Raw genomic sequence first — 15,636 nt, 5'->3', positions numbered from 1 at the left:
AATCAACAGTGAAACCAGCCATATTATTAATATGTGCTGCTTGAAGTATTAGCTTGATGTATTAGATGTAAATAGTCATGATCAGAGGAGTCCCTGGAAATATTTTCCTAGTTCAAACATAGCAGAAGATATGGCAGAAGTCATTCTGAGAGTAAACTCTGACCTACAGCTGCTAGCAAACAATTCACTAGTAATGCCAAAGTAAATACAGAAGCAATTATGAGTGACAGCGTGGAGCAGGGTTAAGGGCTTTAGGGGGAGGTTTTGGGTTCAAGTCCCAGATCAGGAGCCTAATGTTGTACCTCCAGCAAAGTGCTTTGCTGTTCCAGCAGACTCAGCTCTTTAATCCATGTTTAAAGACGGGGAACTGTGTGTCACTTTAGAAAGTGTTCAAACACTGATACTAAGGAAGTAGTTTGTCCTGCCTCATTAGCCGATGGAGATAACATATGGAGGCTATAATCATGGTATACATACTGTACCACTACAACAGAAAGTAAATGTTATTTTTATTTGATTATTATTTTTTAGAATATTTGAAATATTTAAATTCAAATAACAAGTAGATACTTAAAAATGACCGTCATTGAAAAGAATGTTGCTCATTGGATAACTCTGTACACTAGATAAATAACGTTTATCTGAGTGACAAATAATTAAGGTAAAATGTCAATCTAAAAATGTACTAAATGTAATGTATGTAAATATTTGTAAAACTGTTTGAAAAGATTACCCATCAGAAAACTGAATATTTTATTGGCATGAGCAGTTTTACCTTCAATGTTGCAGAGTATAAGCTACAGTAAGTAGCGTATTCTAACTCAAAATCCTTTAGTTGTGTGAGGAAATCAACAACTTCATTTGCACTTTCTTCATGCATAAATTAATGTCAGATTTAATTAGCAATAATTAAAACCATATTGCTTCAATTGCATAAAGGAATTGTTCATTAATATAATTTCTGTGTGTTATCTGTTACTATAAAACTGTATTAGAGTTTGTCTATGGTGGCACCTACCCTGTGCTCCTTCTCTGTGGAATGTACAGTACAACATCCTTTTCATCTAAAGGAGGATCAAACTAAAGTACTCTAGAACTTCTGTAAAGAAGGAACACGATTACTTAAGTTGATTTTGCTCCATACGTTATCCTGTCTAGAATTGTATGTCTTCCACTGGGATTCATGTTGGTCTACTAGAGTCTGAGGTGTCCACGTTTATTTTTTGGTGTACCTGCTACTTTGCTTCACTGCACTGCCAGTGCCGAGTTCACTCTTTCATTCTCCGGCTCATCAGAGTAAGGTGTCTGCTATCCGGCATGCATTGTCCCTCTCTTGCTCCCTATCTTTCCCAATTGCCGAGGAATCCAAGGAATTGGGAGTTTATCTGTACCACTTGGAACTCAGAACTGGGCATTGCCATGTAAGGAACTGCAATCCCTCAGCTCTTATTATAGGAGGCCAGCAGATAAGGCATGTCATATAACCCAGCGCAGCGATCTGCCAGGCTGGGACCTCTGACATACCCACACAGAGCAGACATGGTGAGTATGACACCGGCCACCTTTTCAAGCCTCAATGCTTTGTCTTGTATCTTGCTTCAAGGCAGAACGGATGACTGAGACACATAAAGAGAGATCAGGCTAGGCTGGAATACTCCTCTTAGGCACAGTTATACTGCGTCGTTTCAAATCAGACTGATGGAAGTTCCTGTGCTAGATGCAATACTGTACAGTACATGTGTATGTGCAAACACTTCAATCTGCTTTCCTACATTTCTAAATTTCCTAAATGTGGATGACTGGAGGTTTCAAATCATGGCCTTGATGATCTCCATCATGTTGAATTCAGATGATAAGGAACCAAGGATTACACTAGATAAAAGTGGTGACCAGTGATTCATGGCAAACATAGCTTGAATTGTAATATACACAAAATAAAGCGCATTAGGATTTTTAAAGAAAATGGAACTGTTGTGGGACCGTCCTTAAAAATCGTTTTTCCATGCATTTGTTTGTACATAATCATTCCGTGCTGGAATAACAGATGTTGCAATTTCCCAGGCGTTGCTTATTTATTCAAAATTACTGACTTTTGTGTGTGAAAGCAGCTTTGTTTCGGAAACATAAAATTACGCCAACCACTCAAGGGGGATGACATAACAGTTTCCCAGCAAGCGAGCAACCAAACAACTTTATAGCGCTTTGAGTCAATTGTTTATTTAAATCTGAAAAGCAATCAGATCTTTCTGAAGAATCCCAGTGTTTGCTTCTACTGTACATGTTTTGCAGTTGTTCTTTTGTCAATATCCCCAGAAAATAATATACAGTAGGTGGGTAAGAAATGGGTCATGTTAAGCTAGAATAGGTGACTTCTATGTAAATATAACAGTGTGTGAAATGTGGCCCAGGCGAGCAGGAAAGCAGCAACAAAGAGCAAAGCTGCAGCCAAACGCAGCCAGCGCGGGTCCTCCAATGTCTTCTCCATGTTCGAGCAGTCCCAGATCCAGGAGTTTAAGGAGGTACGCCAGTGTGCCGCATATTAATCACATGCTCATATTCCGCTGTCATGTTGAACCACGTGTTCTAAGAAGCACTGTATTTTTTAGTTTCTATTTCTCCCTGTGGGAGACTGCTCACTTGCTAGAAATAAGATGGGCAAGTCGGACAGCTGCGCCTTTACCTGACATTAATGTTACAAAATACAAAGATCTTTACAATATTGCTCATGATCTACCTGTTCCTTTGTCATGTTAGAAATTCATATAAGTGCATGTTCTTCTTGGAAATACATAAAATACCCAAAAAGGTACTATTAACTAAGTACTGTTTATGTGATCTTTGATATCCATTGATACTATGCAGCTACTAAATGTTAATTATGTTTTAGACAGTAGGTAGCAAATATGGTAAGAAACTACACATTGTCTCTCACTATCAGTACCACACAGTGTTGCCATGCATGCTATCCTGCGTATAACATAGTCCTTTGAGCAAATTATGAATTAACTGGATTTTTCGCTCTTCTGCAGGCCTTCAGCTGTATTGATCAAGACCGAGATGGTATCATTAAAAAAGAAGACCTAAAAGAGACCTACTCACAGCTGGGTACTGCTTTTATATTTTTTATCTTAGCATAGTTACTGTCATCCCTTATTATTCCATGAAATCAACATGCCATTTCCCCATGAAATGAACGTTTGCATGAATACGATTTCTTCTAACTCCTTACCTTTGTCACAGTGTATCAACATTCTAAGGAACCTTGCAAATATTTATCTCAGCTTTTACCAGTGAAGTGTCATATTTTTGAGGCGATGCCTAGTTTCAGCTAATGTCTGTTGGGGAATCATTGTTGCTGCCTGTATAATCTGGGTTTTCAAGGCAGCCTGGAAGGTAACCCATGTGCTTTGCAGGCAAACTGAATGTGTCAGATGAAGAACTGGAGGCGATGCTACAGGAGGGGAAAGGGCCGATCAACTTTACTGTTTTCCTCACTCTCTTTGGGGAGAAGCTTAATGGTAGGTGGCATGATTATTGCTTGTGTGCCTGTGACTGCTGGCTATTTGGTATATTGAAACCACATGGCTCTGACAGGTTTTAATTAATGAAGAGCTGGAGGGGTACCACCAGCTTCTTTTTGTTCACAGCTGGTCTTTTGCTTTTGTTTATTTTCTCTAAAGGTCACATTCCTAACACTCAAAGCTGAGTAATTCTTGAAGACATAAAAATTGTATACTGTGTTATTTCTTTATTCCTCTTTTAAAATCACACAGATAAATAATTTTGATTTGCGTGTACATAAACATTATTTTGAAGTTGGCTTTTCATTATTTGAGAGTGGTCTCCTAAATTTCAGCCCTCATAAAACTATGACAAATATTAACCCACTATGGAAGTTGTACTGTTGTTATTGTTAATTTCTTTTTATTGTTATTCATCTGTGGAATGGTGCAGATATTCCTTCCTACGGGACAACCCCAAAGAAAAACGTGCAAATAATTGAACGTAACTGGTAAATGACAAAGCAAAGCCAGAAAAGTTGAATTATTCTAAGTTAATGTCCTAGAGGAAAATAATTTCCAGTACCTTCACAAATGTTTCAGAAATTCCAGTATGGGTACTCTGAGAAGCCCAGAGCCCTCTGTAAGTTGGCCTTTGATTATCAACAATGGAAGCTTCTGTTATTTCTCACAACAAAATTCACTCACAGCTGCACTGCTTTCACAGGCACAGACCCAGAAGAGACTATCCTTGCTGCCTTCAAGCTTTTTGACCCCAGTGCCACAGGCTTTGTAAACAAGGATGAGTGAGTATGCACTGGAAGAGAGACTGTGGCCTAGTCGGCTGATGTAGACCTGCACTAATACCATGAACAATGGGGGTGATAGCACGGCAACACTTGGAATCTGTGACGTTTGTGATTTAAACTGGCATTTCTAGAACTGCCCCCAAATACTCAGAGCTGGCAAATGAATAAAACTAGTAAAAAATTGATAGGAGTATAAAATATTTTTTTACCTCGCCTATGGTCGTCCAAAATCTTTTGTAGGATTTTACAGACCTTCTGCGTAATATCATACATGACAGAAATGATCTTTTCTACCCTTATATTCCAAATCAGCTGCCACGTTTGAGAACATTTAGAGGGGCAAACTTATCGTTCATTCATCGCTTGGATGTTTTTTTTAACATTGTTTCTTGGTTTGTTTCTGCCTGCCAGGTTTAGAAGGTTGCTACTGACCCAAGCCGACAAATTCACAGAAGAAGAAGTGAGTGTTCACTGATTTTTCTTAGTTCTACATCCGTGATTAGTGGTTTCCCTAACACTGCAGTCCCACATGAGGACCACATGAGGTCCCACGTGAGTAACACATGAGGTCCCAGTTCTAATAAAAAGGAACAAAATAAAACAAAATAAGTTTCAAATCTTTATAGCCAGGAAAATCCACTCCACATGGTCTTAAGTCATTACAAATGAATTCCCAGTGCTGCACTGCTATGTAATCTTCTTCCAAGATTTCTCTGCTTCATACGACAATATAGGAGTAACCATCCATTTATGGCTCATGAACATATAATTTTTGCCCGCTGTCTTGGGTTGTGTCATAAGATTTTCTCAACCTCAGTGGGAAACGACATAACAAACATCTTAAAGTTTATCATTGTACACCCTTTCTATACTGTCCATGGCGTAATGGACAAATAGATCTATGAAGAAATATGGATAAACCAGTATCCATTCACTTCTTTCCAGGTTGAGCAAGCTTTCTCCCTTGCACCCATTGATGTCAGTGGCAACATCGACTACAAGTCCCTCTGTTACATCATCACCCACGGAGACGAGAAGGAGGAGTCTTGAGAAGGCCACGCCCAGTGAGACATTGCTGTGATGATGTCAGCACTTTCTGTGCTCCTCAGATCTTCACATCAGGAGCAGGAGTCCCTCACAGTGGAACTGCAGACAACCATTAATGTAACACACAATCAACCAATGAATAAACAAGTGAAAATCTGCTGGTGTCTTCTTAATTTGACTTGTTTTCTGTGCAAAATAAATTTAGGACTACAAACTGTTCTCCCCCCTACCCTCTGGCAAGCAACACCGCACCATTAAAACACAGAAGACTAGGTTTAAGAACAGCTTCTACCCTATAGCAGTGTGCATTATAAACAGTTAACTGTGCAATACCTCAGAGCACTTTTGACTTGGACTTCCATGTAGTTTTTTTCACTGTAGTTCTGATTGTTTATTGATTGTACATACTATCACTACGGTAGCTGCGTCAGCATGTGTAGTCTGCAAAGAAACAAGTAATAGGCTTATTTCATGCTGAAAAGAGAAGAGAGAAAACACAACGTTTTGTCTGTGAAGCCTTCTTCAGGTGTGAGAAAGACAGGGCAGACAGCAAAGATTAAATAGTACAGAAGATCAATTTATGTCTAGAAACGGAAGAGTGGTGGAATATATGTTAACTGTATATTTGAGGGACGGGTGAGAGTTAGTGATCAGAAACGAAACTCATCCTGAAACTTGGTCCACACCGTTCCCCTTCTCTCAATGACCGACTTATTTTCATGTAATCTTCTCTATTCACATGCAGGTTTTGACTTCACACCTTTCTTCACTCCTCTCCACTTTGCTGTCTGCCCTGTCTTTCTCACACCTGAAGAAGGCTTCACAGCGGAAACGTTGTGTTTTCTCTCTTCTCTTTTCAGCATGGAATAAACCTATTACTTGTTCCTTTGCAGACTACATTATGTTGTGTTGTGTGTTGTACTGTGCACGTCCAAAGAGAACGATGAGAATAACAATTTATACATGTACATATGCCAATAAAATCTAGTGCAGCTATGCCCACCATCCCAAATGCTGAACCATGTGCATTACTTCTAATTTGAGCTCAACAGTCCCTACAAATAACATTTTATGATAGCCTCTCACATAATCTGTCATTACTACTATTTACATAATTATAAACGCGGGTTGGTAGTGCACATACCACAGTTATAAGAAAACAGCCTTAGTTCTGTATTACACGCCGACCTTCTCAATATGGCGTCGCTTGTTACTGTGACATCGAGGTGAAAAGTGAAAGGTGAAAGGTGAGAGGGTACAGTTCGAGAGCTTGCTGGCGCGGGAGTTCGCAAATGTTGTCCCTTGAGCCGGTAGACGTGATAAATTGAATTAAAAGAAAAAGGAGCATTTAATACCGTGTCTACTTCGAGATACTGTGTAATAAAATTATAAAGGTAAGAGCAAATTATTGGAATGAACGCTTGTTGTTATTAAAGCACAACAGAGGGAAGGCGTTCATAAATATTTTGAGGAGAGAATTAAAAACTGTCACGGCGCATGATTTGTAATCTGATTTCGTTTAGTGTTACAAGGTTGGTGTTATGCGCTACCCGCATATGTGAAGTGTTTGTTCATATATCAAAATATGCTCGCTACTGATATAGTTATTAAATGAGTCGTAATATACATAAGGTTTTGTTTAGACTTATCTGGCGCTATGTTTATAAATATGTTGTTAATTTCAATGGTAATCAGATAAAATATTTTTTTTTTAAATCAGCTAAAGCTGTTCAGTATAAAGCTAGGTAAATAGTTTAAACTGCTAATTAGGAATTTTTATTTTGGAACGCTGTTTTGCTATTATAAAGACATGCCTAACAGTTTCCGGTGACATGCGAGATATTAATCATCTAACTCAGTGAATTGTTCATTTGCTAGAGCTACAATGGATGTCTTCGCGATAAATTAAGGCAAATCTTTTTTTTTAAACCCTATCATAAAGCTACGTGTTGTTACTCCTTTCTCCCAAACTACTGTAGCTCTTGTAGCAGTGCACGCCCTACTTTAAAAATGGAAACCGTTCAGTAAGTTATGATTTTAAAATGCGATACTGTCATTTCACCAGTCTAACTGAGTTTCCATGTCCTCTGGGTCCTATTAGAAAACTAAGAAAGATCATGTAAATTTGGGGTCTGGAGCTCCTGATAAGCCTGTCCAGGTAGGTTTAAAAGCAGAGTGAGACCAAGGAAATCGCTAGGGCTCATCAGCAATGTTTCTTTTTTCTTTTGCAGGAAAGTCTCAACTCCTTTCGTTTCTCCTCCCTCTCGTCTGCCGCCGGGGATGTTCTCTGATCTGACGGTCCCGAAGGAGGGAACCCTGCTGGGCCCCCCTGCCTCCGAGGGGCCGGTGTTTGAAAGAGTGCGCCCGGCGTACGTCAGCTGTTCCGAGCGCTTCCGACTGGGGGAGCGCAGCTTCAACCGCCAGTACGCCCACATCTACGCCACCCGGCTCGTGCAGATGAGCCCCGTCCTCGTTAAGCGAGCCCAGCAGAAGTGGGGTGGGCACTCCTTTTTGTGTGTTCTGGTTATCCTGAAAGTTGAGGAGCGATTTTTGCCTTTTAAATAATTTTTCAGGTGTTTTAAGAGCACTCTTTATTTGTTAAGTGCTGGGGGGTCATTTATGATAAAAGGTATCACTTCTGATAGAGAAGATTGTCCAGTTTGTCCTGTGCATTGGTCCCATGGGTCAAAAGTGCTGTTCGCCTCGTAGAGTGCCCTTAGTTACATTTCACAGTACTGTTTGTTATGTTCTCTATTTGTTTTGCCCTGTGTATAGTATGGGCTTTGGTATAATGTGCTGAAAGTATCAGTAATATTGGGCATATGAAAATCAAACAGCGTGCTTCCTATCCAAAGCATATTTTTGTGATCAACAGAAAGAGTACATTTTGATTGGCCATAGATTGAATGACAAGATCCATGATCTTTCTTGAACTGAGATTTAGTTATTTTTTTAACTGTTTTTCTGCAAATATGAATGAAACCATGGAAATTACTTGCAGGTGCAGGTGTGCCCATCAGGAAGCTGTGTGAAATCCAAATGGGGGAGCAGTGTTGCATTGTGGGAACCATCTTTAAGCACATGGAGCTCCAGCCATCCATCCTGCGAGAGATCAGTGAGGAGGCAAGTGGAGGAGTTTTTATTCCCACTGTCTTATTTTACAGGCCGTGTTGAGTGATCTCAGCGTTAGCATACAGAAAGGAAACACAAAGAACAAGCTATAGTATAGCAATAAAAATAAAATTAGTGCATTAATTGGTTCTCATTAGAATAACAGAAAAAAACATTAATTCAAACTAAGTGTCCTTTTCCGATCTACCTATAAGATAAGATAGAGATAGGATCATGTTATTGGCCATATACAGTTTCTTGTTTTAGGAATTTGTCTTTTCACATACAGTACCCCAACTTGCTCTCCATGAGACACACAGACAGGGAGAGAAGCTTGGGGTCAGAGCGCAGGGTCAGCCATTTATATGGCGCCCCTGGAGCAGTTGGGGTTAAGGGCCTTGCTCAGGGGCCCAACGCAGTAGGATTCCTCTGCCAGCCGCAGGATGTGAACCAGCAACCTTATATAGAGCATTGGAATCTCTGAATCCCTTTACAACAGTAACTCTTTCCTAAATAATGTTTAGGCCTAATATAATGTATTTTTATATTATGCATTATTGCATCAAGCCTGGAATCCCAACATCACTAGGGATTCAATCATTCATTTTCATTGTTTTGTCTGTGATTGTTTTAGCACAATCTCCTACCCCAGCCTCCTCGGGCCAAGTACATATGCCAGTCAGATGAGCTCATTCTGGAGGATGAACTGCAGAGAATAAAACTGGAAGGCAACATTGACACACAGAAGCTTGTTACAGGTGAGCAGGACTTTTTGTGTGCACTCTGTCCTGCTGGGTACACTCTACAATTGGACAGGATGGTGCTTCAGGAGGGAATGTTTCAGTAACTTGTTTAAAATGTTAAATCTTTCAGTCTCATATACAGTATCTACATGTTCATGTATTGTCTATGTGTGTACAGCCACTTTCACTATAAAGAAAACAGTTCATCCAGTTCCCATTACAATATGTATACATTTAAGGAACAAGTAATAGGTTTATTCCATGCTGAAAAAAAGAAGAAAGAGAACACAACGTTTCGGCCGTGGAGCCTTCTTCAGGTGTGAAGAAGGCTCAGAAGGCTTCAGAGCCTGAAGAAGGCTCCACGGCCGAAACGTTGTGTTCTCTTTCTTCTTTTTTTCAGCATGGAATAAACCTATTACTTGTTCCTTTGCAGCCTACGCATGCTGACGCAGCTACCCACCTGAACATGTATACATTTATTTTACATGGTGTCCATTAAAAAACACATTAGTTTTTCGGGTTCTTAGCATTCTCATATTAAGACTTAATAATTTCATATTCTATTGTATAGTCATGGCTTGGGGATTGAATACAGTTATGAACTGGGTAAACCAGTAACCCTGTTCTTCACAGTGTTTTTGGCCAGTTCTCTGGTAGTCATTGAATTACCCTTTTTAGCATGCATTTTTAGTGTCTTTAACTATACATGTGCTGTGGCAATAGCTGTACTGTTATTCACAACGAGAGTGGGTTTCTAGTGAGTTTGCCCTGATTAATGGTTGGGTTTGTTGATGGAGAATGCTCTGAAGGCTCTCTGCTGTTCTGATTTGTCCTCTTCTTCTGCCCTGGTGCTGTAGGCAGCGTGGTTGCTGTGTTTGGTGCAGAGAAGAACGATGGAAAATTCACGGTGGAAAGCTACTGCACGGCTGACCTCCCTTGCCAACCCCCCAGGAAAGATTTAGATGCTGACCAGTAAGCTCAGACTATCATCTGTCCGTGATTCCTGGTGTTTTTTAAAGCACTGGGAAGAATGGCTTCCTTGATGTTATACCAAAGCAGTGAAATTCTTCTCATGTAAAATGAATTATCTTCAGTAATGCATTTTGATCCATTTTGTCACCTCTTCTTGTGTATTTGTATTTTAAAGTACGCTTTCTTAAAATATCAAATTTAATTCAATAGAGAAAATTGACAGCTCTGTGCTTTAGAAGAGCTTCTGATCTCTTTTTGCAGACCATACTGTAGCTCAAAACGTTTAAGACCAACATTGTTGCTCAGTATTGTAGGGGGAAACAATGAAATATACTTTTTTGAATCCTCGTCCCCATTAGCTAATCTGTAAACGAGCACATACGCTTCATTTTTTCCCCACTCCTGTACCACATCGCACTGTTAAGAGGGAGATAATGCACTGGCATGACCCAATGACACAGGCTCCTGATGTTGCCTGTGGGTTTACCTAAAGTAGACCTGGACTTGAGGGAGACCTGAAGAGATGAGAATGGAATTGGGTGAGAACCCAGGGCAGTTCTCTGCAAGCTGACCTCCCATCTGAACCCTTTGCCGCATCTCCTGCAGGGCTGCAAAATCTCACAAAGCCCTGTATCAATCAGCCTTTCACATCCTCCAAAGGGACACAAGTAAACCAAGTGACTTCATCCTGAGCCGGCTATTGTGCAGTAATTCCTTACATGTGCTTTAAAATGCACATGTAAACTACTTTATATACAACTTTTTATATATCAGGGTTTCTATATCTAATGTTTTTGTGTAACTTTGTGTTCCTTTTCTTCCTCCTGCAGGTACGTTCTTCTGGCCTCCGGGCTGGGGCTGGGGGGCGGCAGTGCAGACAGCCTCCTGGGGCTGCAGCTGCTCATCGACATGGTGACCGGACAGCTGGGCGACGAGGGCGAGCAGAGTGGTGCGGCCCGCATCTCCCGCGTCCTGCTCGCTGGCAACCTGCTGAGCCAGAGCACCCAGGGCAAGGACTCCATCAACAAGGTGAGAGAGGCTCCCAGCACCGCTCTGCTAGCGCTGCGTTAGAGCACAAGCGAGTCGGGGAAGGATTGTGCACGTGCGGCGTACAGGCCACTCGCGCAGGGCTCTGTTGCACTACAGTTTCACAGGAAATAAAGCTACAAAGCACAGAATGGCGCAGACACAGATCTGCCGGTGATGACATGGCGTTGAGAATCGTCAGCATGAGACAGTTGAAAAAGAAAGAGGTTGAATAAAACTTGATGTAGGTGTATGAATATTTTAAACGGTGCATGGCGTGCATCGCTTTTGCAAGTCATAAAATAGAGAAGTTCCGTTTTTGCACTGTATATTTTATTTCCACCCTGCTCTTTGTAGGGATACAGTGAGTACCTTAAGCAGCCACTACCTTACCCAAGAGTGATTCAGCTCTAGCTGAACCATCTTCCCTTTCCACAGGCTAAGTACCTAACCAAGAAGACACAGGCAGGCAGTGTGGAGGCGATCCGCATGCTGGATGAAGTCCTCGTGCAGCTGGTGGTGAGTGAGGATTCCTTCAGCGGATGGGCGTTTTCCTCTTTGCTAGCAGGGCTTGCTTGCTTTCTTGCCCTGCCTTTGTTTTTTACTGCTTGTGTCTGTGATGTGCTAAATGAAGAGCTCGTAAATATGAAAGAACAACATGGTTTTTCTTTTTGGAAAGCTGCATAATATTGCAGTGTTTTTTGCCGGCAAGACCTGGCAGGAATTCACAACCTGAGGTGGAAGCAGTGTGCAGTGCTAAAACGCGAGAGTCTTGCTTCCGTTCCACGTTGTCAAGTTGAATTCTCCCCCTTCGCTTGCTCCTGAAATGGAAGACTGCCCTTTCTGTTTTCCCTAGGCCTCTGTGCCTGTGGACCTGATGCCAGGAGAGTACGACCCAACCAACTACACTCTACCCCAGCAGCCTCTGCACCGCTGCATGTTCCCCCTGTCCCGGGCCTACCCTACCCTGCATCTTGTCAGCAACCCCTTCCAGGCCGAAATCAACGGGGTCCGGTGAGCGGGGGGGGGTTGGATGGTTGCAGACATCTGTGTCTCCTTTCCAAGGCCAGAAAAGTGTCTGCATTCCTTTTTTCCTGTGTGCTTCACTGTGGCGTAGCCGTCTTCATAATAAATGCCAAGAAATAAATGTCTAAGAAATGGCCTTTTTTCTGGCCCGGGCTTGCTTGTAGATTTGAATGTTTTTATCTTCCTCCCTGCCTCATATTCAAAGCCACGCTGGCTTTATTAAGAGTGTGATGCATTGGCGGGTTTATTGTGAGGGATACAATGCATGAATACTACTAATTAACGTTTCCCATCTTGGATTTCTTTTGTGTTTTATTATGAGAACTGGACTGGTGATGGGTGTTGTTGCTGATTATGTGTTGTAGATTTTTGGGGACCTCCGGGCAGAACGTAAATGACATCTTCAAATATAGCAGTATGGACAAACATCTGGACATCCTGGAGACCACACTGAGACTCTCCCACCTTGCGCCCACTGCACCTGACACACTGGGTAAGCAGCTGGTCACAGGGGTTTGGGCAAGAGGAACGCTGCCCTGCTTCCGGCAGAAAAGTGAAAAGGAGCCGCTGTACAGAGAGAGCGTGAGAACAGGTAGAAAGGCAAATTTGTGTAAGGGGTCTGTGGACTATAGAGAAGTCCCTTTGAGTTAAAGGGGCAGCAGTGTAGCCTCATAGCTGGGAGATATGTCTTGGGTTGAGAACTGAGAAACAATGTGTGTAGGAACCAAAGTAGATACTTTTGGTGGATATTTTGTTACGATGTTGCAAGAGTTGACTCGTGGTAAAGGAACTTTTTGTAAGAGAAAGACATGGAGAGAAATGGAGGGTTGTAATTTGTGCATTTTTTTTGCCTGAGGAGGACAGATAAATTGTTGAGAAGCTCCAGGGAGAAATTCTGGCATTTTGCAGTGTAAATACCAATCCATGACCATGACTGGAAGTGAATTGTTTGCTTGAAGCTTTAAACTTCGTAAAGTCAGCTAATCTCATCTGTTATGCTGGTGTCACACTACACGACTTTTCCTAGGATTTTCAGCCGTAGCCTTCATTTACATAATCATAAATCGAAAATCGCAGCGAGTTGTAAAGAGTCGCAGCACGTGCCCGTTACCGTCAAATGTGCAGTGTGACTCAGTCATAGCGCTCTTAACAGCCCCTATGACTCTCTGCGACTCGCTACGATAAAATCAAACAGGTTTGATTCTCTCATAGCGAGTCGCAAGTTGCAGGGGCAGGCTCCTGAGTCTGCGACAGTCGACAGTCAATGAGCGCTCCGCTGGAAGTGCAATGCGTACAATGGGGCTGCAAGGAAAGAAGGAAAGCAAGTGTTTTGGACTGTGCGAATGGAGGAGAGGCTCTTTGAACTTCGAGCCAGCACAGGTGTCTGTTCGATGTTTAGTGCTTGTTTGTTCTCTTTCATGCGATGCTCCTCCTCTTATTCCGGGGTGCTCCACGTTAATTGGCTGCCAAAATGAGGCGACCTCACGGTATTTTTCCGAGATTTGGATATGTGCTGAAATGTTGTGAGGGAATCGTGTAATTAGTCACCCCCTGCAATTCCTAGTCGTATAATTTGACGCCCTCTAGGACAGAATAGGCAGCGAGATTCAGCAACTGCAGTCGTTAAGTTTGACATGCTCTCCGGCTAGAAGTCGTGTCGAGTCCTGTAATGTGACAAAGGCTTTAGCTGACTGTTGCTGACTTCTGTTTTTTCCAAAGGCTGCTACCCCTTCTACCAGAACGATCCCTTCATTCTGGAGGAGTGTCCACACGTCTACTTCTGTGGCAATGCTCCCTCCTTCCAGTCGAAGCGCATCACAGGTGAGAAGAGTCCTCCGAGTACCTTCTGCCAGGTGGTCATTATATCTTGGCAATTAAAAAACTGAGACAGCTTTTGCTGCCTACCTGATTCCCAATCGTGGCCCTGGAGGGATGACGTGTGTGGCTGAGGGGTTTTATGCAGTATCTCTTTATTATTGTAGAGATAGTACCCACCTGGATTTTGGACTGTTATGTATGCTTTTTATTGATGGAACCAGACAGGCTTAATTGAGTAAGCTGCTGTACAGTGGTTTTCAGATTATTAAATTCCAAAGACAGATGCCAATTCTTAAAATAGCTACTGTTCACTCTTACTGTCTTGTCACTTTTCTTATCTAGGAGCGGATGGTCAAGAAGTCCTCCTGGTCGCTGTCCCAGAATTCAGCACAACACAAACTGCTTGCCTGGTCAACCTACGCAATCTGGAGTGTCAGCCAATCAGCTTCTCGGCTTTCTCAGCGGAGGATGAGGAGGAGAGCGAAATGAACATCAGCCACTGAGAGTGGCAAAAGAAAGCTAACAAGCACAAACTGTTTCCTCACAAGTATCTAGTGATTGTGTTCAGAATGAGTGAGGCCGTCGTGACATCAGAAACCTTGGATTCCTCCTGCTGTGTGGAAGTAACTCTACAGCCAGATGATGTACCAGAATCCCTGCTATGTTTCTTTGTGAAGTAACCCCTTGTTCACTGTGGTTTATCTGAATTAGATATTAACACAGAATTCATTCATCTGACACTAGCTATTTTTACAGTTTGCCTCTGCCTCCGACATCTATGGAATTGAATAAGCTGGAGACCATAACTCAGTTAAGTGTGTCTGTTTCCGTCAACCTATTTGCTGCATTGGATTGTCAGGTGTTTTTTTCCTCTGATGTGAACTTATTAGAAATAATGCATATTATAGAACTCGCTCAGGTTAAAAAAAACACGAACCTGCAGTGATGTAAGATCACGAGTGAGGAAGTTCCACTTGCAGGTGGCATTTAAAAGACACCTTCTTGTGCACTGTTTTGTTTAAACCCCATAATAGCAATGTCAGTTGTTTGTTGAAGAAGGATTTCATATTTTTTAAATGAGGACAGATACAGTTATGTTCCTTTTAATGTCCAAAGATAATGGTCTTGCTAAGAAACAGATTAAATCTACGCTACAAATGAATCTACTCTTTATTTTAATAAACATATAGACAATGTTTTGGATCATTATCATATGTATGGTTATGGGCTTTGAAAGTGTGGAAGTGTCATTGAGTGTTAGTGTTTCAGTGTACATGCATGCTAATACAGTTAAAAAGAAATGATCGGACTTACAGTCAGTAAGCATCGTGGGGAAGGGGAGTCATTTGCTCCCAGATTGTACCTTGCATTCAAGATAGTTGGCCTTGGATAGATGATTGATTGTTCAAATGTATTAAAATAAACGCAAAACATTTCAAGTAAATATTTAGATCATTGTATTTGCAGAGTACTTTTTCAAACTGCTGGAGATCTTGATTTTAAGTACTAAAAGTTGGATCATTGGTACTAGAAAACAAGGATCCTTTCTAAATAATAAATGGAGGAACATGATTCTAGTTTTAG

The 15,636-nt window shown here is 41.6% G+C and overlaps 2 protein-coding genes across 2 annotated transcripts; both read left to right on the top strand.

Annotated features, from left to right (window-relative positions):
- Positions 1-1,434: 1,434 nt before the first annotated feature.
- Positions 1,435-5,514, top strand: myl7 (myosin, light chain 7, regulatory). Its single transcript, XM_088933013.1, has 7 exons — positions 1,435-1,542; positions 2,409-2,519; positions 3,030-3,105; positions 3,414-3,518; positions 4,228-4,306; positions 4,721-4,769; positions 5,255-5,514. The coding sequence occupies exons 1-7, from the start codon at positions 1,474-1,476 to the stop codon at positions 5,357-5,359; spliced, it is 594 nt and encodes a 197-aa protein (XP_088789139.1). The 5' UTR covers positions 1,435-1,473; the 3' UTR covers positions 5,360-5,514.
- Positions 5,515-6,591: 1,077 nt separating this feature from the next.
- On the top strand, positions 6,592-15,496 carry pold2 (polymerase (DNA directed), delta 2, regulatory subunit). Its single transcript, XM_088905128.1, has 11 exons — positions 6,592-6,750; positions 7,588-7,853; positions 8,358-8,479; positions 9,102-9,225; positions 10,068-10,182; positions 11,013-11,211; positions 11,647-11,727; positions 12,065-12,222; positions 12,600-12,727; positions 13,954-14,055; positions 14,395-15,496. The coding sequence occupies exons 2-11, from the start codon at positions 7,637-7,639 to the stop codon at positions 14,553-14,555; spliced, it is 1,407 nt and encodes a 468-aa protein (XP_088761254.1). The 5' UTR covers positions 6,592-6,750; positions 7,588-7,636; the 3' UTR covers positions 14,556-15,496.
- Positions 15,497-15,636: the final 140 nt, after the last annotated feature.

This window comes from Atractosteus spatula, chromosome 2 (assembly GCF_055471065.1).
Source record: "Atractosteus spatula isolate fAtrSpa1 chromosome 2, fAtrSpa1.hap1, whole genome shotgun sequence".
Taxonomy (NCBI): domain Eukaryota; kingdom Metazoa; phylum Chordata; class Actinopteri; order Semionotiformes; family Lepisosteidae; genus Atractosteus; species Atractosteus spatula.
Note: the sequence above shows the minus strand (reverse complement) of the source record. Positions and strands in the feature narration are given on the sequence as shown.

What these genes read in the sequence shown, in the direction of transcription:
- myl7 (XM_088933013.1), top strand. Translation starts at nt 1,474, where the DNA reads ATGTCATATAACCCAGCGCAGCGATCTGCCAGGCTGGGACCTCTGACA. An exon ending in ACCCACACAGAGCAGACATG is followed by an intron (nt 1,543 to 2,408) that starts GTGAGTATGACA and finishes AATGTGGCCCAG; the next exon opens with GCGAGCAGGAAAGCAGCAAC. An exon ending in GGCTTTGTAAACAAGGATGA is followed by an intron (nt 4,307 to 4,720) that starts GTGAGTATGCAC and finishes TCTGCCTGCCAG; the next exon opens with GTTTAGAAGGTTGCTACTGA.
- pold2 (XM_088905128.1), top strand. Translation starts at nt 7,637, where the DNA reads ATGTTCTCTGATCTGACGGTCCCGAAGGAGGGAACCCTGCTGGGCCCC. An exon ending in CACACAGAAGCTTGTTACAG is followed by an intron (nt 9,226 to 10,067) that starts GTGAGCAGGACT and finishes CTGGTGCTGTAG; the next exon opens with GCAGCGTGGTTGCTGTGTTT. An exon ending in AAGTCCTCGTGCAGCTGGTG is followed by an intron (nt 11,728 to 12,064) that starts GTGAGTGAGGAT and finishes TGTTTTCCCTAG; the next exon opens with GCCTCTGTGCCTGTGGACCT.